The sequence below is a fragment of the Argentina silus genome (genome assembly GCF_951799395.1).
Source record: "Argentina silus genome assembly, chromosome: 8".
Taxonomy (NCBI): Eukaryota; Metazoa; Chordata; class Actinopteri; order Argentiniformes; family Argentinidae; genus Argentina; species Argentina silus.
This window is the reverse complement of record NC_139662.1, coordinates 6,863,133-6,887,938: the sequence shown is the minus strand read 5'-3', so window position 1 is coordinate 6,887,938 and position 24,806 is coordinate 6,863,133. Positions and strand designations below refer to the sequence as shown.

Sequence of the window (24,806 nt, the reverse complement as noted above, 5' to 3'; positions counted from 1 at the left end):
CTTCCATACATCAACATGTTTCTTATGGAATGCTTGTAATTGTTTTTCTAATTCCTCATAACTCACTCTTGGCCTCTTTGTCCTTTCCTTACTTGTTATATTATTTCTTTATTTGCTATGGAAATTTACCATAAGAACGCTTTGTTATTGTTTGAATCCCAGATTGTCCCTTTAACTCTGACCAATCAATTATTAAAAAAAATAATGAAGTGCTTAGTTTTAATAAATATTCTATCCTAAATAACAAAATAGATTCATCTTTGTTATGAAGTTCAGATTGGAAGTTGAAAAAAAATCGTTCTTTTGGCGTAATGACGTAGGAAGTAGGTTTTATTTTCACTGTACGTACGACGTCCAGTGGTTCAAAGAGGAAGGAAGATGGCGGAAAACAAAGGCGAGGGGGATATGGAGAGCCCTGCCAATTCGGATGCGCTACCTCAGGGAGAGGAGAGCGGGGACCCCGAACCGAAAAATGTGAATGCGATTATTGTCATAGAGCCGAATTCGAAAGACGGAGAGGAATCACAGACGCACGAGAATGTTCCCCAGGCGGCGACAGCCACCGGCGGAGGAGGGGACGCTAGTAACAGTAGCGCGGGCGCAGGGGGAGAAGACAGCACGAGCAACAGCCCGGTTGCGAACACCAGTGTGGAGACAACTGAGCCCTCGGCTTCTGGGGACCCTACTGGAACCTCACCGACACTCACAACCGAAATGTCCCCCCCTCCGACGGTCCCAGCAGCCGTTCCCGCCGCCCCAATAAACCTTTTGGATACGTGCGCTGTGTGTAAACAAAGTCTCCAGAACCGTGACTGTGAACCTAAACTCTTACCTTGCCTTCACTCATTCTGCTTAAAATGCATACCACAGCCTGAGCGACAACTTACCTTAACAAGGCCGGGGCTGCACGGACAGACTGAAACCCACATAGGTGAGTGCACTTGAAGTGGCCATGGAATGCTTACGAGGTTGCCACACCACCAAGCAATGAGCAACAATCGTCAGCACCATGAGGCAACAGGAAATTATATTGTTTTTCCTTAGTCGTGATTTTAAAGATTTACGTCGTAGATTTGTGGTCATGGCTGTAGTAGCTAGTTATTAGTCCCATTATGACTTTCACATTAGGGCTATTTACCATACAACATATTCTACAGATGTCGGCCTAGGCCTATCAATACCCCTGGGCCTGATATGCCAGAGGAGGGCTAATATTTCTGGATGATGGCACATATGCCAGATCATTTTCAATCTCTGTAAACAAGTCATTTTCAGTCTCTGGTCCAGGATCTAAAATGCAGCCTCTCCATCCTTCCTCAAGGTGGTAAGCTTGTTCATGCACTAACATGGTCCTTGTTGTGGTCAGACTACTTGCATGACAGCTATGCCTACTCCTTGCCATCAAAGGAAGTTAAAAAGCTGAACCTTTTGGGCTGATTCAAGTCTGAGGTGATCTTTGAGCCCAGCCTACAGCTATCTAAGGGAAACCGTGGTGACCAAATAAACGGCTTGAGGTCTTCAGCTGAAATGGCAGAGATGCTGTGGTCTAATCCCATCCATAATTAGATGGGACAGGGATGTGGCGAGGGATAGGGTTTGGGGATTTGGCCTCTCACATCACACCATTAACGTTTGTTTGTTGAAACTAGTTTCATTCTAGCATATGATTATATTACCTCCTCAGTGTTCTTTTCTTGTAGGTTTACAGTGTAAGCTGAAGGCTAATGATTAGGCCTATTTCTCCCATGGGTTAAAGCTTTGGGTTAATTTGTTACTTTCTCACTCAATGATAAACCAGATATTGATTCATTAGCTTAGTTCATAGCTAGTTGTATTCTGACAAACTGTTACTGAAGTTGTATATAGTAAGCCTACATAGTAAAGTATAGGCTAATGACCAGAACTGTGTCTGCAAAGTACTGATTAGGCTTGTTGTTGTTTTTTTGTTTTTGTTTTTTTGAGAGAGAGAAGTCTTTATAGGACAGGGTCGCTCTCTTTATACTGACAATCAAATGTATGTTCATTAGACATACCAGCCAGTGCCATATTCATGACCTGGTCAAAACATTGGTTGAGCCCTAGTCAGGCTATTATTTCATTCGGTTTCTGTACCATTATGTTCTATCGTAGTTTAGTGATTCCAGTTGAATCGGTTGGAAGCTATGCCAGTGTCTGTGACAGCTGTTGAAGGAAATTGGATGACGATCTTATTGTAACGTATGGAATGAGGAATCGTTTTCTGACACGTTTCCATTCCATGGATTACAATAAGCCCGCCCTCCAGCAGCCTCCACTGGAATGTAAACAGCTCTGAAATAATATTGGTCATGTGGACAGACAAGGTTATGGGAAGAGCATAAAACATCTGACCTGCACCATTACGTTTTATCATGTGACCCCCCCCCTGGCAAACTGCCCTGTCTGCTTGTCAGAACTCAAATAATCTTATATCATGACTCACACCTAGTGGCTAGGCTGTTATATTTTATGTTACTTTGAGCATTTTTGCAGTCTAATTAGTCTTAGTATTTGGTAAATGACAAGCCATGATTAGCTGCTGGGCCTTACTCCATAGGCAATGCAGCATTTGGACAGGGGACACAAATTTGTCTTAACTAGACAGCATGACGCCTTTCCTCACACTACACCTTTTTAAGTAGAGTAATAAAATGAGGTGCAGGGATGAGATGTGGCTATCAAGCACCAGAGAAGAACGATACAACTGAAGGTGCCAGGAGCGATTCCCCCCCCCCCCCCAAAAGAGCACAAGGTGTGTTGCATTGGTGGAGGAGCGCTCAAAACGCATCTGTACCACTCAACAATGAGAAGAGAAGCGCTGCTGCTTTTTAAAAAGCATCCAGGGTCATCCCAGGCTTATGTCTTAATGAAATGATCGTGTGGAGGACCTTGCTTGTGAACAATTTGATCTTGAACAGTATGTGATGTTCAGGAATTACAACATTGTACTTCATACATTGTACACCATACATCATTGTTCACACGGAAGGTCCTTATTCTACATAGAATCTCAAATAACATTTTTCCCTTCCTCCAGGAGTTGCTGGTGTGACCCAAGCAGCTTGGTATCTTAGATTTCATGAAGGCTAGATCAGATGCAGTCAGTAGCAGGTGGAAGGCCTTGGAGAAACTCTATAGGCCAACGATACGAGAGACTGTCAGCATCCAGCATTGTGCAGGTGTTGTTTCAAAAGGTTAGGTTATGCTTTTAATAGAATTATGGATGTATTCATGCATGGACATGCTATATTACAGTATACTGGTTGTATGAAAATATTTTTTGTTAAAAAACACCTAGGAGTTGCATACAAACACATAGGCCCATATATAGTTAACTGAACAGGCCCAGCAAGACCCTGGCCGGTAAAAAATGTAAGAAGAAATTATGAAAATGCTGTAATTCTAATGCTGTGAAAGAGCAGCGCAAAGAAGTCTGTTTTAAGTTTTGTCTACTTGTAGGATGAACTACATTGATAGATAAAATTGCTGTGTACCCTTTGCTTCCCGATCTACTGATATTATTGGATCAGTAATTTCCTCCTCTCAGCCAGTAACTCTCACTTGGTTCTGGCGCGGTAGGCCAGTCGCTAATTTACCTAATTGTCAAGCCCAGCTAAAGCTTAGAACTGTTCTCTACCATCTGGCCAAATGTGTTGTTGGCCTAACCATGAGACTTGTGTTCAGTGACCGTCAGTCTGTGTGACCTGAATCACGGTGCTCCCAGGGTCTGTGTTTCCACAATGATATTCTATTGCTAGTTGACATTGCTTTGGAAGTAGTTACTGTCCCTGAATCAAATGTTCCCCTTGTAGACTATGCTTCAAAATTTCATCACATTTGGCTTGTGTGGAATTACATTTGTTAAATGGTGTGTGTGTGTGTGTCTGTGTACGTGTGTCTGTGTGCGCGCACGTACGTACGTGCTGACCTAGCTCAGTTCATAGTGTCACAGCTGCAGTGGCAGATTAGCCCACGTGATGTGGTCTCAATACAACCCTTCTCCAGCTGCACTCACAACCAATCACTCACAGCTCCTTGCAGCTGGAGCTTACACAAACCGGCTGTGTGCAGCCCAAGCCAGTATAGACTGGTTTAAACCGGATTGGGCTGGTTTTGCTGCAGCCAGTGATGTACAGGGAGATTAAATTGACGGGTTTATGGGAGGTAGGTGGAGTTTAGGGTGGGGGTGCAGATATTCATTCTACTGATTTAAACTACTAAAAACATATTTGCATATGATTGCCCTATGATACTCATTCAGCTCACTGATGATAATTTAATCTATTAAAAACATCAATGCAATCAATCAAATATTATTCAAGATATTCAGAAGAAATGGTTTGTTTTATTTTTCTGGCCTGCAGTTGTCTGGTATTTACGATGGCATTTGTGATGGAATACCTTTGGGTGGCCTGGAGTTATTCAAACAAATAGCCAGTACAAATGGCCAGTGCCAAATGGAGTAGAATTTGGCAGCCTAGCCAATTTTATGATTCATTTAAGGTAGGCAGTCAGGAAGTGCCAATTGTTGTGAGTTTCTAACACCGTCCCTTTAAGGACTGTAATATAGGCTAGTGTTAGACTACAGGTGAAATCTATATTACATACTAGTGAACATGACCACCAAAGTACATGAATGAATTTTGTAAAATAAATAAATGTTTTACTTGTACTGTAATCCAGTTATTGAAATGGCAGGAAAACCCCATTTGTTACTGAATGTAATCATTGAAATCCAGCTGGAATGTAGATGATGCAGAATCAATTAATGGAAAAGTATAATGTTACACTGCACATAACAAAAGCACAGTAGTGTCCAGTATTTATGCAAAACATCACTGAGTGAGTAAGGATATAAGGCTCTTTTCTTGTTTTAGTTTTTAATGAGTAGATGTTGACCAGTGTGTCTTTGTCTTGTCCTCCTCTCTATTCTAGTGAATGTCATGCGTTGCACGGTGTGTCACCAAGACTGCAAGCAGAGCGACATCATTGAAAACTACTTTGTTAAGGACACCACTGAGGCCTCCAACACTTCAGATGAAAAATCGGCACAGGTACAACTAGGTTTTACACAGTTTGACTCCGATTCAATTCCATTCAGTGGCCTATCCTATTCAAGCTGCTTGTGTGGCCAAATAAAGACATCTTTATTTATTGATTGATTTGCAAAAAACGATAGACAAGAAAAACATTCTGCCAATAAAAATAAATGACAGATGTGCAGGTGACATGAGAAACCCATGAGGGCTTATAAGAAACCTCACCTATTGACAATTGTAATGATCAAAATACAGCAAAATAACAGTAATAAAAGAGAAAGAAGAGAAATATGATATGTTTATAAGAATTCTTTGTTAAGCTGTGTGTCTGAGGTGGTTGTGTGTTTCCTGAACCAGGTGTGTACCAGTTGCGAGGACAACGCAGGTACCATAGGGTTCTGTATAGAATGTGCGGAGTGGCTGTGCAAGACCTGCATCGAGGCTCACCAGAGGGTCAAGATCACCAAGGACCACAACATCCACAAGAAAGAGGATATCCCCACTGGTAAGCTGTCATCCAAACTCTTGGAATACATACAGTACCAGTCAAAAGTTTGGACACACCTTATCAAGAGTGTGCAAAGCTGTCATCAAAGCAAAAGGTGGCTACTTTGAAGAATCTAAAATATAAACCATATTCTGGTATGTTTAACACTTTTTTATTGACTACATAATTCCATATGTGTTCCTTCATAGTTTTGATGTCTTCAATATTAATCTACAATGTAGAAAATAATAAAAAATAAAGACCAAAACCATTAAATGAGAAGGTGTGTCCAAACTTTTGACTGGTACTGTACATATACATGCACACACTGCACACTTGGTGAAATACCAAGTGACAGTTTGATACCGGTGAATGTGTAAATATGTGTGTGATATATATTTTGATGATCACTGGCTCTGGTGTGTAGTACCCCTACATTGTGTAGTTTCCAGGCCTCTGAGCGTCACAGCCGATTGGCTGTTGCCATGGTGATCATGCTGCAGAATCAGTCTGAGTCCTTCAGTAGATTGGCCCTGCTGGTTCCCAGTGTTGCTGACATGCAGGGACTGCTGGGACTCTGTCAAGGAAGAGCTTTCTGTAAATCTGGGTTGATCACTCTCTCTGTCTGTCTGTCTGTAGAGTCTGTTGGTGCCTCAGGGCAGAGGCCAGTGTTCTGTCCCATACACAAACAGGAGCCCCTGAAACTGTTCTGTGAGACTTGTGACACACTCACCTGCCGGGACTGCCAACTGCTGGAGCACAAGGAGCACAGGCAAGTCAGGCAATTTTGTATGATCAAAACATGGATGATAGTCAGGATAGAAAAATGTATTATAAGTGACAACCCCACGTCATAATTGATCTAGTGGTGTCTTGATCTTGTATTGTAGTGGTGAACAAAGCCTTTCTTCTCTCAGGTACCAGTTCCTGGAGGAGGCCTTCCAGAACCAGAAATGTGTCATTGAGACCCACATGGCCAAACTGCAGGAGAAGAAGCAATACGTCCATTTCTCTGCCTCTCATGTGCATAGCAGGTAATGAAAGCCTCCCTATCTCTCCTGTGACATTTGATATGGGCTTCTGAATGTTATGAAGGGCAGTCTCAAAGTGCCCTTTTATTGTTTTATTGTCTCTTAAGTTGTGTGTTTGCGTGTGTTCCCTATCTCAATCCAGGATTAAGGAAGTTACTGAGACCCATAAGAAGGTGGAGTATGAGATCAAGATCGCCGTTTTTACTCTTATTAATGAAATCAACAAGAAGGGCAAGTCCTTACTGCAGCAGCTGGAGGTAAGAGGGAGAGTGGGACCTACGTCAGCCCCCTGGTACTGTAGAGGATGCACTTAAACTTGCATTTTACTCACCCCTCAGGACCTACACACACCTGTGCATTTAAAAGTCGTCATTTGCATGTAATGTTTATGGAATATGCAGTTGAAAATAATATGAATACCCATGAAATACCATTATATGTGACTTACATTTTGCACTGATCATTTTATATTATATTTTACTCTGTCATTAATGTGTGTCCTTGTTACTCCAGAGTGTGACCAAGGAGCGGAGCATAAAGTTGGCGTCCCAGCAGAGGGACATCACCACGCTGGCCCAACAGATCCTCCACGTGCTCAACTTTACCCACTGGGCCATCAGCAATGGCAGCAGCACTGCCCTGCTCTACAGCAAGAGGCTGGTACGAACTCTTTCTCTCTCACATACACACACACACACACATCTCTCTCTCGGTCTCTTTTTTTTCCTTTCACTTCAGCTGAGGTTAAACCCCACCAGGGCGTGTTTTGGTTAAAGACGCACACACACACAAATGCGCTATTTCTTTCTCTCCCTCTTTCTCTCTCACTTAAGCTGAGGTCAAACCCCACCAGGGCACGCTTCCCACTATGGTTGAAGAAACTTTGTTTTGTTCAAAATAGTGCACTGTGGAGAGAATACTGTGTTATTTGAGAAGCCAGCAAGTGGTTAGCCTGTAAAGTAATCCTATCACGAAGCTAGTTAACATATGACATGGCTGATCTGTTTAAATATTGCCCTTCCATCCTCTAAGGTTGTTGCTCCATCTACCAACCATTGAGTCTGAACATGTGATTGTATGTGTGTATGCAGATCCTGTTCCAGCTGCGCTATATTCTGAAGGCCAGACTGGACCCAGTGCCTCAGGCCAACGGGGCGGTGCGCTTCTTCTGTGATCCCACATTCTGGGCCAAGAATGTGGTCAACCTAGGTGAGAGGACTGAGAAGATGTTTTTTCACATACAGTATACTAGTCTGCATCTATATGTTGAGTTAATGAAGCAGGGAAGTTTGTACATCTGTTTCTGAACAAAATAGCATTGCACAGACTAGATAGGGAGATATGTTCATTGCCCACACATACCTCCCAATAATGAATACACGATCAGCAGGATGTCTCATCCTTTGTGTTATTACAGGACAGCAAATAATTGTTCCCTGGATTGTACAGGCAATCCTCTACCTCCATATAAACCTTGTCACTTACTCTCAGCCTTTTCCCCCTCTCACTCTTTCCCCCCCAACTGTAGGGAACCTGGTGATCGAGAAGATGCCACAGGCGGTGCACCCCCCCAATGTCCCCAACGTGATGGTGGGGGGTGGACCCATCTCGCCGGGACACGGGCACCCGGGCAAACACCCGGGACAGATCAACCTGGCCCAGCTGCGACTGCAACACATGCAGCAGGCGGCCTTCGCCCAGCAACAGCAGAAGCAGCACCACCAGCACCAGCAGCAACAACACCAGCAACAGCAACAGCAACAACAACAACAGCAACAACAACAACAACAGCAACAACAACAACACCAGCAACAACAACAACACCAGCAACAACAACAACAACAACAGCACCAACAGCAGATCCAGCAACAGATGCGCATCGCATCCCAGCTGTCTCAGCAGCATGGTGGGCCCAGACAGGCTGGGCCGCAGATGGTCCAACAACAGGTAGAGATGGTCAGTGGTCTGGAATTTAAGTTGGGGTGGAGGTAAACTCGTTGAGACCAGGCTATACTGGTTCAGAAGCGTGGGGAAATCCTTTGCAGAATGTATCTACAAAGGTGTGGAAACATGTGTGGCGTCATTTGTTTTAAACATCAAACCAACCAAATACTTAGGTTGGGCGGAGCTAATTCATGGTTAATCCTTGAGGTTTTCTTCCATTTTCTTTAATGTTGCAAGTTGACATGGACAACAACTCTCTGCAAATAGTCCTACCCGGTCGGAAAAGATGACGCACGTAACAAGATGTCAAAAGTGCTGCTTGATCTGATACTGATAAGTATCTTAATCTCCCCATTCCCCTCTCTTATTCATGTTCCCTATCTAAATGGTCCCTGTATATGATACGAGAATGGTCTCTCTCTATCTGTGTGTGCCTCGTTCGATTTCAAATTCAAAATTAGGTTTATTGTAATTTCAGTCTGGACACTCGCATCAGGTTAACCATTTATTCCATGAAAATGATAATACATTTAAGCTTGGCGTAATTGGATGGCTCGGCTATGTATAGCTCCCTGCCTGGAGTAAAACGACCACAACATAAAAATATACAATATGGCAGGGAGCCCATGACTTATCAAAACCCTGTAGGTAGGCTACATACCGAGCGGGTGGAGGCAGGGGGTGGTGGTCGGGTTCAGCACACACAACGTACTCTGCTAGCCTCTGTCCCTCGAGTACGTAATGATGTTTTTGCATGCGTGTTGAACCAGATGTCCTCTCACCTGACAGACAGCTGCAACATTCGACGAAGAGTGCCCAGCCTGAACAAACGCTATGCTTCATGAAAGGATGCTACCAATGATGCCAAAGCAATATAAACAGCAAATATTGTAGATACTAGAACCATATATGATAAAGGCAACAAACAATAATGATGGCAACAGAATAATGATGGTCTCCCTCCCTCTCTCCCCTCTCTCCCCTCAGCCCCCAAGGCTCATCAGTATGCAGGCCCTGCAGAGGGGACCGGGGGGCATGAACGGCGCTCCTCAACACATGTACCCCCCCCACCACATGCGCATGCCCCAGGTCCAGGGCCGCATGCCCACCGCCCAGCCCCGCCACAACGGACAACAGTACCCCCCCATGATGCAGCCTCAGCTGCAGAGACAGGTCAGACATCGCGCCTGCTCACTTTGGCTCTAAAACACACCATTATTGTTGATAGAAATCGAAATGGATGAACACCAAAGATAAGTTGATGTTGTTTACACAGCCAAAGGCGAGTAGTCATACACTACAAACAGTGATGGTACACAGTAGATGTGCTGTATACATAAAAAAGACATAATTGACCCAACAGGGGTCATTTTTCAGTTTTATCTTTACCGCATGGACAAATGAATGTATGGTTACGGTAAGAGCATTGAGAGCTATATCGCCAATCTTTTTGTGTTTAGATGACTGTAGATTCTGAGATGAGCCACCACAGGTTTCGTTTCTTACATCAAACAGGGGTTTGGTATTTTTTCTATTCATACTTGCATAGAGTTGTGTTTGTGGAGCATGAACATGATTTTTTAAGCATGATTAGCAAAACCCACACTGCATCGTAGCACGTAGACTTGGTGTGATTCAACAAGCATTGATACTCCTGTAGTGTTTTCATTTGTGACCTCTCTTTCTTTTTCTATCTTTTTCCTCTGTCTTTATCTCTCACTCTCTCCCTTCCTTTCTCCCTGCAGCACTCTAACCCAGGCCATGCCGGGCCCTTCCCAGTGGCGTCACTCCACAACGTGAGCGCTGCCAACCCCACCAGCCCAACTAGTGCAAGCATGGCCAGCGCCCATGCCCACCGCAGCCCTGCTAGCCCTATAGTGGGCGCCATCGAGCTCATCCCCTCCGTCACTAACCCAGAAAACCTGCCCTGTCTGCCGGACATCCCTCCCATTCAGGTACACACACACACACACACACGTGCACACACAGCCTCTTAGCAACAGGCACTTGTCACAGTCAAAACCTCATGACTGGTTCCATTTCCTTTTTTTCTTTTTTGAAGGGATTCGATGGGTGTAGTTGGTGGTTAGGGTGGTCAAATTTTTGGGGATGGGTTCTTATCAGCTGCCTACCAAAATAGCCATTTCAGGTCATTTGTAAATATCCCAGGTCATTATAAATATCCCGAATAATGGGAAATGGTGTACGGTTATGTTGTCATTACACTTACCGCAGCAAACTTCTTAGAAACAATAGCGTAAGCAGTTAGTCTCTGTTGACGAGCATAAACGCCTGTGCGATGAGCAGCAAGCAAATCACAAGACAAAGTTATTAAATGAACACACATTTATAACCAGCAATTTTGTGTGTTTGTCTGTGTGTGGTTGTCAGCTGGAAGACGCAGGCTCCAGCAGTCTGGGCAACCTCCTTAGTCGCTACATCTCCGCCAGCACACTTTCTCAGCTGGGACTCCCCGTGGACATGAACCCCTCCCCTGGACCCTCCACACACTCGCCCGGCTCCTCAGGTACTGGGCTTACTCTGGACTAGGATATGAAAGAAAGGGAAAACATGCTCACTCCAAAAGCTTGTTGCACACACATGGTTTGGGCTGCTGGATCCTCATGATAAAACCATACAAAAGAAATAGTGGACAGCACAGTTTGTATATTTTCATAACTATATTATTGTTTGAAACTTGTACATTGGTAATTCTGTGTCTTATTTTCTCTGAACTATGATCCCTCAGTATACGCTTTCAAATAAACACATAGCGCCACTGTAAATGTAGCACCTCTTATTCCAAGTCAGAAAAAGATGGATGCAAAATAAAAAGAAATGGCAACAAGTAAAACTCTTTATCAATGGATATCAGACCTTTTGAGTATGACGCATGCTTCTATCAATTTCTATGAAATTCTGAACCATTTTCCAAAAAGACAGATGGTTAATTCACTCTATCTGGAACAAATTCAAATATCTTTATTTATCCCGTGAGATAAGAACGCTCTGACTGACTAAACCCATTTGTAATGGTATTTCACTACCTCTCTTTCACTGCCTCATTCTCTCTCTCTCTCTCTCTCTCTCTCTCTCTCACCCACACACAGGCTTATCAAACTCCCACACGCCAGTGAGGCCCTCCAGTACGTCCAGCACCGGCAGCAGGGGAAGGTGACGATCAACCACACAGGCTCACACCTTAGAATTCAAATTAGATAGAATTTATAAAACTGCTATGGATGCTTTTTCTATTAATTATATGAAACATGGGACCATCCCTCCTCCATATGGCAGTGCTTTTAGGGCCAGGAGTTTTTCCCTGGCGAAGGGATCTTGTTCTTTTGTTCTTTCACCACTTCCTGATCAGGAAAACTCCTTGGTGAGAGTAGTTTAGGGAAAGAATTTGAATGTTCATGCCCTCTCTTTCTTTATGAAACCACTCTGTACCACTGAGTACAGAGGTCCCTGCTGAGAAGCAGCTGAAGCTGAACAACAGCTAAAGAAGTGAAGCATTCATAGACCTCATTGGCATACCTGTCAGGTTGTATTGATGTGTGTGTGTGTGTGTGTGTGTCCGTCCGTGTGTGTCCTTAGTTGTGGTTCCGCAGGTAGATCCGGGCCAGTGAGCGCTCCTCTAGAGCAGGTCAGAGTGAAGCAGGAGCCTGGGACAGAGGAGGAGTGTGGCTTCTCGGGAAGCTCTTCCTCCGTTAAGACAGAACGAGGGAAGGACGGGGGGAGGAGTGCGTGCATGGTATTATAACTCAGTCTTCTTCCACCTCCAGACTATTTGTATGCATATGATCTTGCTCAAAGTAATGACAGGCAATGTACCTTATTAAAGTTTACAGTGAGATATTTTTCTTTTTTATATGTACATTTTACATCATGTCCTACTAGCTGCTCCCTTCTTCCCCCCTCCAGATGAGCAGTCCAGAGAGCAGCATGACGCCCCCTCTCCCCGTGGTAGGCGCTGTGTCCACAGGCTCTGTGCAGGACATCCTCAAGACATTCGGGGAGCTGATCAAAAGCGAGCCCCTGGGCGAGGAAGCCTGCTGCGCAGCCAATGGGCCCAGCATAGCCCCCAGCATAGCCCCCAGCATAGCCCCCAGCATAGCCCCCTCAACCTCCACCTCCACCACAACATCCACTCAGAAAGACAGCAGTACGACCCCAGACACTCCACTCGCCAACGGGACGTCTGAGAAGGTGGCGGCGGCCGCTTCCATACGCTCACCACGCAGTGGGGGTGGAGCCACGGCACAGGCGGCCAACCAGAGCGGGGCAGCTGGGAAGGAGGACGACCCTAATGAGGACTGGTGCGCCGTGTGCAACAACGGGGGGGAGCTGCTGTGCTGCGACCGCTGTCCCAAAGTCTTCCACATGACCTGCCACATCCCCACGCTGAAATGCTCCCCGAGGTGAGCAACCTGCTCCTCCAGAGTCACTTAATGGCTAGTGCTGCTTCTTGGACTGTTTTTAGTGGGTGTTGTGTGTACAACATTGCAGATAAATAGTCTGTCTAATGCATAAAGCAAAGTAAGAATACAACATATAAGTGTTGTAGAACTATGTACAAGTGCAGACTGATTTAAAAAAAAAAAAAAGGAGATTGTATTGGTTGTATCAAACGCATGGGGCCTGTAGAAGACTACGGTTTTCTGCTTTTTTTTCTTGCTTTTTAAACTTATTAACTTGTTTTGCTTCACCAAAAAGGGAAATGTAACCCTTTTCTTGTTCTTTCCTTTGTCCTTCAGTGGAGAGTGGATGTGCACGTTCTGCCGGAGCCTGACCAGCCCAGAGATGGAGTACAACTGTGATGACGACAAGAAGGACAGTAGTGAGCCAGGCCTGAGTCCTGAGGATCATAGGGTAAGTACTCCTGTGGAACCATCCACCATCTCTGCTCTATACACACAACGTCTTTCCTTTGTTTGATTTGGAAAGATGTTTTACTTCCATTAATGATTTTCAGTTTACATTTGAGGAGAACATTTGGTGGAATTCCATTGACATGGTTCAGATTCAGGCACAAAAACCACATCACCTTCAGCCACCAAGTTAAGCCAAGGAATTAGAAACATGTCTGTTTGTGTTTCACCATGTACCAGTTCTACAAAAGCATCACAACACCCTGCTGTGAAAACGCTTCTATACGAAGAAATGTTTTTTTGTTACTATAAATGCCTGACACAGTATTTACTTTGAGCTGTGCGGAATATTATCTTCTAAGTGTAATTTGTCTACAGTATATGCTCGCGGGGGGCAGTGCATAGTGAGCCGACCGAAATCACAAAGCCCGTTTGTAAAAGACGTTACAAGGCCATGCAGTCAAAGGGAGGCAACACGTCACATTTAGCCCAGCATCTTTCCAATAGGCATCCCAACCTCTTCAAGGTGTTCAAATCACAACAGTTTCAGCGAATAGGTCTAATAGCTAAGGATATGCTTAGATACATGATTTGAAAACATAACACATTCAGGGATGTATATTAATTTCAGCATGTGCTCAAATATTCAGTCAAGCAAGCGAGTGAGTTTATAGAAAAGGAGTGTCTCCTCCACTCCTGTTGAACTGTGGTCATGTGCCGTGGTCATGTACATTTTAATCTATTACTCTTGTGATTTGAGTTAGATTTAAAATCTCAAGATTAGGTTAAAATCTACATAGCATAATTTAGTGAAATATTGAGATAAGACCTGGGCCTGTAAAGGGCCAGATTAACAAATATAACCTTATGTTTTGTATCATAGTGAATGAATGTAAACATTCATAGAATTATTTTGTGTTCACTCATTTGTTTTTCAGCATAGTATACTGATCAAATATCAGCTATCAAATCTCATTATGGATCCCCCCCCTAGGGTAATAGTAACAAAGTAAGAACAACCATTAGCAGACAAAGAAATTGTCGCAAAAAGTTCAAAGCTTTGTAACAAAGTATTATTTTTGATTATTTAATTTTCATATTGAAGATGTTATTCTGTTGTTTTATTAATACTAATATATATATATTTGAAAGAATTTCCATGTTCTATTATTTTATAGGATATTCTTTTACTTTGACTATGTTTCTTTGGTTGCCATGGTATCGTTTTAAGAATCGAAATTGTGATACTTAAGCTGGTATCGGCGTCAGTCAAAATGTTGGTATTGTGACCACTAGTCTGTTATGATTTCAGGAACCCTCACGCCTCCCCTCCTCCTGCTCATTCTGTCTCCCCCTCTCTCCCTCCCTCCCTCTTTCTCTCTGCAGAGATGTGAGCGCCTCCTGCTGTATCTGTTCTGCCATCCGCTCAGTGTGGAGTTCCAGGAGCCAGTCTCTCCCTCAGTAAGTATCAGAAGCAAGTAGAAGAGACTGTGTTACCTGTATCCTGCCCTAGATAACTGTGTTACCTGTATCCTGCCCTAGATAACTGTGTTACCTGTATCCTGCCCTAGATAACTGTGTTACCTGTATCCTGCCCTAGATAACTGTGTTACCTGTATCCTGCCCTAGATAACTGTGTTACCTGTATCCTGCCCTAGATAACTGTGTTACCTGTATCCTGCCCTAGATAACTGTGTTACCTGTATCCTGCCCTAGATAACTGTGTTACCTGTATCCTGCCCTAGATAACTGTGTTACCTGTATCCTGCCCTAGATAACTGTGTTACCTGTATCCTGCCCTAGATAATCTGCTTTCCTCCATCAAAGCGCTGCCTTACCACAACATTGTCTTTAACCATAATGTTGTCTAACTAGGGCCCAGAGTTTTTCCTGGTCAGGTAAAACTCTTGGCCAGTTCTCAGTAGAAAAAAAATAGATAATTTATCTTAAGGGTCTCCCTAGTTAAATAACATAAATAAAAATAAGAAAATGTCAAAAACCACAGTGTCTTCTTCTGTCTCCAGGTCCCTAACTACTACAAGATCATAAAGAAGCCCATGGACCTGACCCAGGTGAAACAGAAGCTGCAGTTGAAGCACCCGCAGCACTACCAGAGCCCTAAAGAGTTTGTGTCTGACGTGCGCTTGGTCTTCAGCAACTGTGCCAAGTACAACGAGGTGAGTGGCATGAGTCCCAAGTAGGAGGGAGGAGGCTGATATTATTAAATGCATGTACATTATGCAGAAGGTGGGGCAGTTTTTAACCACACAGTTTGCATGGATTTGTGTGCACTCACAGGGATTACTGTAACAATACTAGATTAATTTAAATTAGGATGGAATGGAGTTCCAGCTTTACTGTGCACTCCCTCTTCAGGCTGACACTAGAACTGCTGTCTTGCTGTTGGAACCTAAAAGGCTGATTCTAAAAGGCAGTTAGTCAAAACGGAATATTTTCATGGTCACTGAAAATATAACCATGTTGGAGTGACCATGCTTTCAGACTAGTCTGGATAGCATCATAAGTGTGTTTGAAAAACATTAGTTGTGTTTTTTTTTTTTTTTTTCCCAGATTTGTGTTATTTGAATAACTTGCAGATTTTTTTTTCAGATTACATTTAAAATCCCCAATACAGAATACATACGAGTGATGTCAACACATTCTTGATGTGTATAATGTAATGTTCACAATTTAATTCTAACCCAAATACTGGGAATCCTCAAATCAAAATTGCTTGTCATGTGTGAGAGTTATGGGACCACCTATTTACAAGCATTTAGGATGTGCTTTACTGATGTGGCATTTTACCATGAGGTGTCAATGTTTACCTTCTTCTGTAAATTATTGAGTAACAGAAATAATATAGGGTTACACCTTGCATCAAGAGTGGCAGTCAATGAGGAAGTAACTGAGATTTGAAGACTGTTGGATCAGCAGTAAAGGGTCTCCTGTTTTGATCACAGTTGACAGTCTTCTTATTTTGGTCTCAGAAATTGTCTTTGCTGGTGTTGGCGACTCAAGCTTAACTTGCATTTACTAGGTCACAATTAAAGCAAACTAATTGAGCAGAAATTAAGCGAAAGCTACTATTCACATGGATCCACAGTGTGTGGGGTACTGCCCTATATTCTCCCGACAGACAGGTAAAGAGAGGTAAAGACATTTCAAGGAAAAGACTGTAAACAGAAGTTTAGTTAGTGACTGTAACTGCAAGATTGATCGGAGGTCTTCAGCTTTAACTTCTCTAAGTGGAAAAAGGGTTTTATGGAGTGACAAATTATATTCAGACATCACTTCAGTTCACCAAGGGGTGTATTCTAGGCTCAGGTAGTTACAGTACACATGGTTGTCACTTAACCTGCCTGTGCTGTGAAATCTTAATTCCCCCCCCCCCCCCCCCCATCTGCTTTTTTGTCTTTATTGTACTGTTATCGCCCCTTTTAGATGTCTCGAATAATCCAGGTTTATGATGAGGAGAAACAGATTAATGTTCAGGTAAGCCGTTTCTAATACACATGGACAGGCAAGGTTCAGCTGCGACTCAGCCCATCACTGAGATTCTTAACCCACTCTACTTTTCTCCTCCTCCTTCTGTCATTCCTTACCCATTCATCCCTCCTGTTCAATGGGGCCCTCGCCACCCCCTTCTCCAATTTACTCTCCCCCCTCCCCCCCCCCCCTCCTGGCAGGCTGACTCGGAGGTGGCAGAGGCAGGCAAAACCGTGAGTTTGTACTTTGAAGAGAAGCTACTGGAGAATTACCCCGAACAGAGTTTCCCGGTAGAGCCTGAGTCCGAGGCCCCTGCCGAAGGGGAGGGTGAGCTCACAGAAGACTCAGAGGACGAGTTTGTGCAGCCGAGGCGCAAGCGTTTAAAAACTGAAAATGAAAAGGCCCTGCACATAAAGTGAGATGCATCTTGTAAGAGGAAAAGAAGAAGTTAAAGAGAAATGAAAGGATTTAGTCTTCCTCATCTCTTTACGCTTTTCGGCTACTTCTCTTTGAGACCACATAGGTCAAACATGGGACTTATTGTAGAGACTTTACAGGTTTATTTCATGTTTTGCCTCTATAAGAATTATTGTAAAATAGATATGAAATCTGTCTCTGGCAAAACTGGACTTTTGAAGACATAATGGAAGATTTGCATTTCCTCCTCCGTGGCAACTTATGGATGTTCAAGAAAATGCTTGTACAGATTTTACAGTATGATTTGTTTGCTGTAGTTAAACTAATAACTCATTATTTCTTTTCTATCATTATAATTTACGATGTTTGTAAATCTGTTGTGAAACATGCTTTATAAGATATCTGAAAATCCCAATCTCCCCTAATCTTAATGTACTATAAAATTTGACATGAATTACCAACCAAGTATTTGTATGAGTGTGTTTGTCAACATGTTTTCCTTGCTGTAAATAAGAGAAACCAAATCAGAAAATCCAGTGGCAGATATTCACGTTGATGTTTGGTCCATCATCAATAAAACATGTTCTTCAAATATTTCCTGTAGTATTGATATGTCAAGACCTGTTGGCATGTGCTTTGTTGGCCAGAGAAAACCATATGGTGTGACCAATGAAACTGAGGAGTTACATTTGATGCTCCACACCAGAATATAGGGTTTGATAAGTGTTACATTGAATGTTACATTGCACTCTTTATAAAGACCCTGATGTTGACGGAAATGTAAAATGACAAAGAAATATGCCAATTTCCTTTTTTATATGCATTCTTGCAAGCAAAGGCATCATTGGGTTGGGTTCTCAAATATGTCTACGATCACAGCTTAACACCTATTACCTGTGAATTCTTTAAGTCAAAATGTTGCAGTTCAGGAATGACCCACTTAGTCTAGTGGGGATATAATGGTATAGCCCACTCTGGCCCTGACCTCCCCATCAACCCAAAGATTGACACAGAAATTAAAAGTTTGAAATGTCTCAAGCCCATGTTCACACCTTTGACAATACTTTGTTGAGATTTTTCTGATGTTTACAGATAGCTTTGTTAGAGTAGATCAATTAATTTGCTTTGGCATTTAATTTAATTCAAATGTCTAGTTGACCGATACCGAAATAGCATGGCATTCAGAGGAAGTTGTGATTCAGTAGTCGTAGTATTCGTCTCTACAGGATGTGAGATAAGCGTACTTTGTGCTGAGTCGTCAGTCAGGTGAGCCCGATCAGCTGATATCCTTAATTTTTGTCTCAGGCGAGTCGGCAGGACCTCGGGTGTCAGGACGGACGAAGTTCAATAGAGGTTTTAAGTTGTTTTACGGAACTTTTAATGCGTTATTGAGGTAAGCATTTTTTTAAATAAATGAAAACGAAAAAACGATAGTTTCAAGTTGATGTCATGTACAACTGCCTCGTTGATGATGGAATTATATTGGTTGAGTCTTTTGTATTTTGATTTAAGTGGTTCGGCACACGACTGATCTATTGACTGGATAAATAGCACGTGTCCCCGTGTCTCATATTCAAAAATATCTGTCCTCTCCTAAATCAGACATGAATACGATCTAAATGTTGACAGCATTGTGAGAAAATGCTAAACTTGTTGAAGAATGTGGGGCCGTGATGGGGAGGGAGAGCGGCTGAAGACTAATAACTGAATTACCACACATGGATAACGCCAACAAACGAGAGCTGTTAATATGTGATGCGAACATGTGAAATGTGGACACACACTGCTTAAAGTGTGTGCTTACTAGGAAACATTTCTAGGGGAATTATATAACTTATGCACATTACCCAGGCGCATAGACCTACTTCTAAAAGGGTAAATTCGGAATTTGTCTGTGGTCTCTAGTCTCTCTATAACTGAAACTAATGTAACAAACTGTTGTTTTGAGGCAGAGAGGGATATGTGGTCTTTGTTTGAAAAAAATACATCTGTCCCTTTAATGGCGTGTTTAGCCCCTCCCATTTCTATTGACTGTAGAGCCCATCTTCCAATCATCGTTCACTTTGAACAAAACTGTTTACAAGCTGCACTTTGTTTTCTTCTCTGCTTAGACACCCGTGAAGGCGTCATTCCTCCCTGGGCCAGCTGCAATAACCAACTGTTAATCAGGTACATTATATGTTCAATAAGGGGTTGTTAGAATACCGGGGAAGAGCTATAAACTAGACTTGAAAAGGCAATTTAGCTATCTTGCTAATTTGGCTAGCTTTGCATCCATCTAAGATGACGATTGGTTCTATGATTCCTTGTATCATTTTAGACTGAGGAACTAGCTAGCTAGCTAACATCTTCATTTTCAGAAAAGACAGTTAGCTGATCTCGTTCAACAAGCTTGATAACTATTATTGTGTGATTAACCCATCATTATTTCCAGCTAACTTAATATGGTGAAGGATGGAGTCCTCACGCGGGGGTCCTTTGGATGGAACACCGATGGCAACTTCAGTTCCGTGTGCCCAAACGGATCGGTATGGGTTTGGGAAGGGCTCAGGGAATGCGCCCAGGACGGCAGGGACATGGCCAGCGTCTTCTTAGGACTGCTGTCCATATTGTGTTTTATGGTGTCTTCACTCCCGTAAGTCTTGATTGAGAAGACATTTTTGCAACTTCAGCCTAGCCCATACTGAACATGTGTCTCAATCGTTCCATTGTTCTTAAACCCAGGCAATACTACAAATCTTGTCGGACGGGGAACATGGACAGTGCCTTGTCCATTTGGTTTCTGTGTCTGTGGCTGGGTGGCGACTCCTGCAATCTTGTGGGCTCATTCTTAGCTGATCAACTGCCACTGCAGGTAAGCAACATTAATAGACAACGGTCTATTGCTAAAATGTTTTTAATAGAGAAATTGTCTGCCAAGCATGAGAATTGGGAGATAACCTGGCATTGTCAGTTCCACCAAGAATTATACCATTATGGTATCAACGTTTAATATAAGAAGTTTAATAACATGCACTATTCCTCCTGTTTACTTCACTGGCAATGTCTCTCTGCTCCTTCTCTCATACAGACCTACACAGCAGTGTATTATGTCCTGGCTGACTTGCTAATGCTGGCACTGTTCTTTTACTATGCGGCTAAGAACAAGATGGCTAGCAGTGAGTTAGTGTTTTTGATTGTTAATGTATTTAATCTGTGTTCCAAGTGTGCTTCAAATTAATTGCAGTGTGATTTATTGTCTTGCCGATAGCCTTTACACATTCCATACATTGACTTATAATTGAGGGGCCCCTCTTAGCTGTGTGTTACACTTGGGTCACACTTTGTAGTTTGTACACTATATGTATTGCACAAAGAGACACAAACAACCAGGATTGGCAGGTCCATTGACTTGGGAAAGTAATTAACCTTTTCCTAAATGTTCTTGCCAAGAGGCTTTAAAAAAAAATACAGAATAGAACTCATTATTTCATAAAACACTTCAGCCTTTATATATCATATATGCTTTTGACTTGTTACATAACAGTTCAGTGAACTTAACAGAGGTTTCTCTACCTATTTATGGATGAAGTCATTTCAGACCTGACTGCTCTATACAAACAGTATCCCTAACCAAGGGTAGGGTTGAGAAACATTGTTCAAAACGTTTGTGCTGAAAGGAATGAGGTTAATGCATGACCCCATGAAGATTTCGATACCACCAATATGTCACCAATATGTCCTGTTCATGTTTCCTTTTCTTTCATTTTTTAAATACTTTTTATTTTTATAACTTCAAAATGATAAGCTCAAACGTAGAAAAACCCCACAAACAGAACAAGAAAAGAAAAAAACCCACACATACATAATTAAACATACTTAAACAAACTGTAGAAATAAGAACATAATACTAATAATGATTTAAAAAAACAAAATAAAACACACACATGAAAGAAAATCTACATCAAAATAGTACCCCCCCTCCCACCCATTTTGTTTCCTCATTGTGACCGTTGACACATGTCTGCAGGAATTTTCTGAGGCACGGACTTCCAATATTGATGGCTCACCTCTTTTTCTCTCTCTAGGCAGGACAGTTCTAAATGCGGTTGGTGTCGTCTACCTCCTGGGATTCTCTGCGGGTCTTGTCACCTTAACTGGGTCAGGAACCCATCAGGAAGTGATGCCCTCAGGGTTCAAGGGGCGGGCTTTGCTCTCAACCTCTGAGGAGGATGCTTCTAATGTTACGGTGAGGAATGTATTTTTGTCAATCGATGTATATGGGTGGAGTTAATTTTGATTCTGGAGTGTAATGTAGACTAATTGTGTGTGTCCGTCCAGGGTTTCAGCACCAAGGAGATCATAGGGTTTACAATCGGCTCTGTGTCCTCAGTGCTTTACCTCTGCTCCAGACTGCCACAGATGTACACTAACGTGAGTATGAGGACACGACTGAGGGCTGGAAAAATGGGAGGAGCAGTTGCTAGGGGGAAGACGGTTCGAGAAGAAAGAGAAAACACTAGGAATAGAGGAGGCAAAAACTTATTTCGCAACCTGCCAGAAAATCCAAGCACTCCTCTGAAGATCTCTGCATTCGTCTTTACTGTCTTTCATCCTCTCATTTTTTCATCCCCTATTTCTGCAGTGGAAGAGGAAGTCGACAGAGGGCTTGTCCTACTTCCTTTTTGCCCTGGTCATCCTGGGAAACACCACCTATGGCTTGAGCGTGCTGCTGAAAAACCCTACGAAAGGCCAGGGCGAGAGCAACTACATCCTCCATCACCTGCCCTGGCTCATAGGCAGCCTCGGCACCCTCACTCTAGACCTCCTCGTATCCTTCAACATACCCTAACAGGCCGGGCCTCTGAGTTCTGCCTTACACATGTACTTGTGACATTTCTGCTGCTTTGACATAACACGTAGGTTGCGTTCCAGGGTGTCTTCACAGCAGTCGTGCTCTGCAGATCACCAGATCTTCATTTTGCCTTTCAGAAGTGATTAATATCTCTGGAACTAATATATGATATGAAAATCTGATCTGTGGAGCCCAACTGCGATGGAGCTAACCTTGTCTCCAGGCTGTAGCGTACAGTGCATATAAGCCTGAAATCCCAACGACTCGGACAGTGAATGTGAACGCGTAGGGGGATGTGCTGTGGGAGATTATTGATGCGAGGTAAAGCCAATGGCCAATAGGACGTTGTTTTTTTCCGGATGTTTCTATTGGGTAAACGAAGTTTATGCATTGGTCTACCAGACCTTCCGAGCGTATTAGGCTGAAGTGTCTGGGAACGAAATCAGGATAAACCTACCTAAATGCCTTTGTCTGCAATCATAGGTTGGTTTGTTACTTGGTATTACATACTTATTGCATATGTGGGGGCATATCAGCCTGTAGAGTTTCAAATTGCTTGTTCATTTTCAGAGCCTGAGTCTTTCACCAGTTTTTCCTACTTTTTTAATTCCCTTAACACTCGTCATCAGATCTCCTTACAGTTCCTGGTGTACCGCAACGCCCCCCTAGAGATGGATAAGCAGAACGATGAGACTGCTGCCCTGCTGCATAACTAAACCTGTTCACTGTGTGCTAGATCTACCAGTCTGAGACGTCCAGGTGCTCAGAACTCACCGAATGAACTCTCAAAATCACATTCCTAACGTGTAATCATATATTGACAGAAACACAGGAAATAATTTTTCTTTTGATTTTATAGTTTTATTTATTATGTTTTTTTCTATTTATATATATGAAATCTGTGTTTTTGTCATTGTTGGTGACACTGCTCATTGGGATGCATCCGTCCTGTACTGTTAGTGAACTGTTCTTAATTGCTTTTAATTTAAAGTTTTAAAGGGAAGTACATTCAAGACTTAATGTCTAAAATGTTCTCCAGTGTTTCAAAGCTGCCAAACACAATCTGACAATCTGGACACTAGTCAATGTATGATGCCCTCCCATGGGCATATTGGTGCTGTCTTGTTATTGTGTTTTAGAAATGATGACTAACACTGATATTGTCTTCTGGAAGTCTGATTTATTAATGTAAATGTGTTGTAGCTTTTACTCAGTAATGTGTAAGTGTGCAATAATGTACTGTTTTTAAATTCTGTATAATTGTTTACAACAATGGCCTTAAGTGAAAAACATTTTGAATATGTACACTAATTTATGTGCATTTTACATATAGTTTTCATTTAATTGACGACTCTTTTTATTTTGTTATGGTTTCAAACCTGGATAGTTGACCTGTTTCATGTTGTTTGGTGTAAGCACACAGTAACGTTCACTAAAGAATTTCGGTGATGGAATGGCCCTGGTTCTTTTTGTTTGAATATTTCACTTGAATATTTCAGTTTTGTTTGAATTTCATTTCAATCTTTTCTGTTCCTCATACACAAATGGTGCTGTATCACAAACTACAGATATGCGTGACAGTGATTTGTGTTTATTATTGAACTTGTTTTTTTTGTTTTTTTTTTATCACATTGATAACGTCTCACCTCTCACTTTGTACACTTGGACCAATCTGTGAATTGGTCACAGAGGTATTAGTTAGGGGAATGTTATTCTGTTCATTTTTAAAAATGAATGTTTGCTTTTCACAAACAAGTTCAATGGGTCATATGTAATACAATTACAATTTAATTGAAACTGGATAAAAGCAAGGAACTGTGATGTAATTTGGCCAACCTGGGGTCAGTTTCCTGTTTTTGTAGATTCGTAGTAAATCAATCAACAAATTATGGTGTATTCTTATTTTCGTAATGAGTTTTGTATTTTTTTTTAATTCGCAGAAGTATGTTAACAAAACGTTAAGTTATTAAGCCTCAAAGGTTCAGAATGTAAGTGCGGCACTTTTCTGCCACACTGAAAATGTAAAACACAAATATGTACATATCCTTATAAACTACCAATAAGTAAAAATGGTACGTAAAGGCAAGTGCTTGACCTCAACAACATATTTGAAAAGAGATTTGAGAGATCAAAACGACATTGTTCCATCTCTACCACTAATTGTCATTCTGTTCTTGCTACTCATTTATAATGGGCATTTAAAGCTTTAGTCTTACATTCTGTCCCTTTAAAGTTGTCATGTGAAATGAGTTGCCATGCCACAACCTTATATACATTTTACCATGTCCAGCTGTAACTTTTACTTTACCCAGTGTATAGTACATTCAGTTTCCATTCGACACGTCAGTGGCGGTGAAGCCCTTGCCCCGACCCTGACCTCTGGCCTTCCACTCCACGCTCAGGGACCTCGTTTAGACCTGTCACTGACACACAAGTTCCTGGAAGACACACACAGACATGTTGTTTTTCTTCATTAGTGCAGTTATTGTTATAACTGTCCTGTTAGTGAAGAAAAACTAGGGATGGATTTCTGACCCTGGGAATCCCTCCTCTCTTCCTCATACACACACACACACACACACACACACTCCTAAGTGACATTGAGGGCCCACCCAGCGAGGAAGGAAAGGTCAGAACAAAACTATCACAGTGGGTTCAGTGAGGAGATGAACTGTG

The 24,806-nt window shown here is 42.4% G+C and overlaps 2 protein-coding genes across 5 annotated transcripts; both read left to right on the top strand.

Moving 5' to 3' along the window:
- Positions 1-378: 378 nt before the first annotated feature.
- On the top strand, positions 379-17,888 carry trim33 (tripartite motif containing 33; the record flags this gene model as incomplete). 4 transcript variants are annotated; one of them, XM_083675371.1, is made up of 21 exons in its annotated part: positions 379-931; positions 4,954-5,072; positions 5,415-5,562; positions 6,184-6,316; positions 6,462-6,578; positions 6,718-6,832; positions 7,089-7,235; positions 7,667-7,784; positions 8,104-8,522; positions 9,507-9,692; positions 9,980-10,036; positions 10,265-10,474; positions 10,911-11,046; positions 11,630-11,693; positions 12,117-12,273; positions 12,444-12,940; positions 13,277-13,391; positions 14,777-14,851; positions 15,415-15,567; positions 16,835-16,885; positions 17,080-17,888. In XM_083675371.1, 21 exons carry the CDS (start codon positions 379-381, stop codon positions 17,296-17,298), a joined length of 3,789 nt encoding a protein of 1,262 aa, XP_083531497.1. In that variant the 3' UTR covers positions 17,299-17,888. The 4 variants fall into 4 exon arrangements, with proteins under 4 accessions (XP_083531497.1, XP_083531496.1, XP_083531499.1 ...); XM_083675370.1 differs by having other exon boundaries at positions 8,104-8,531; XM_083675373.1 differs by lacking the exon at positions 9,980-10,036.
- Positions 17,889-18,615: 727 nt separating this feature from the next.
- Positions 18,616-24,188, top strand: slc66a1 (solute carrier family 66 member 1). Its single transcript, XM_083674391.1, has 9 exons — positions 18,616-18,689; positions 19,408-19,465; positions 19,731-19,931; positions 20,021-20,150; positions 20,367-20,454; positions 21,364-21,524; positions 21,617-21,709; positions 21,921-22,106; positions 22,760-24,188. The coding sequence occupies exons 3-9, from the start codon at positions 19,741-19,743 to the stop codon at positions 22,844-22,846; spliced, it is 936 nt and encodes a 311-aa protein (XP_083530517.1). The 5' UTR covers positions 18,616-18,689; positions 19,408-19,465; positions 19,731-19,740; the 3' UTR covers positions 22,847-24,188.
- Positions 24,189-24,806: the final 618 nt, after the last annotated feature.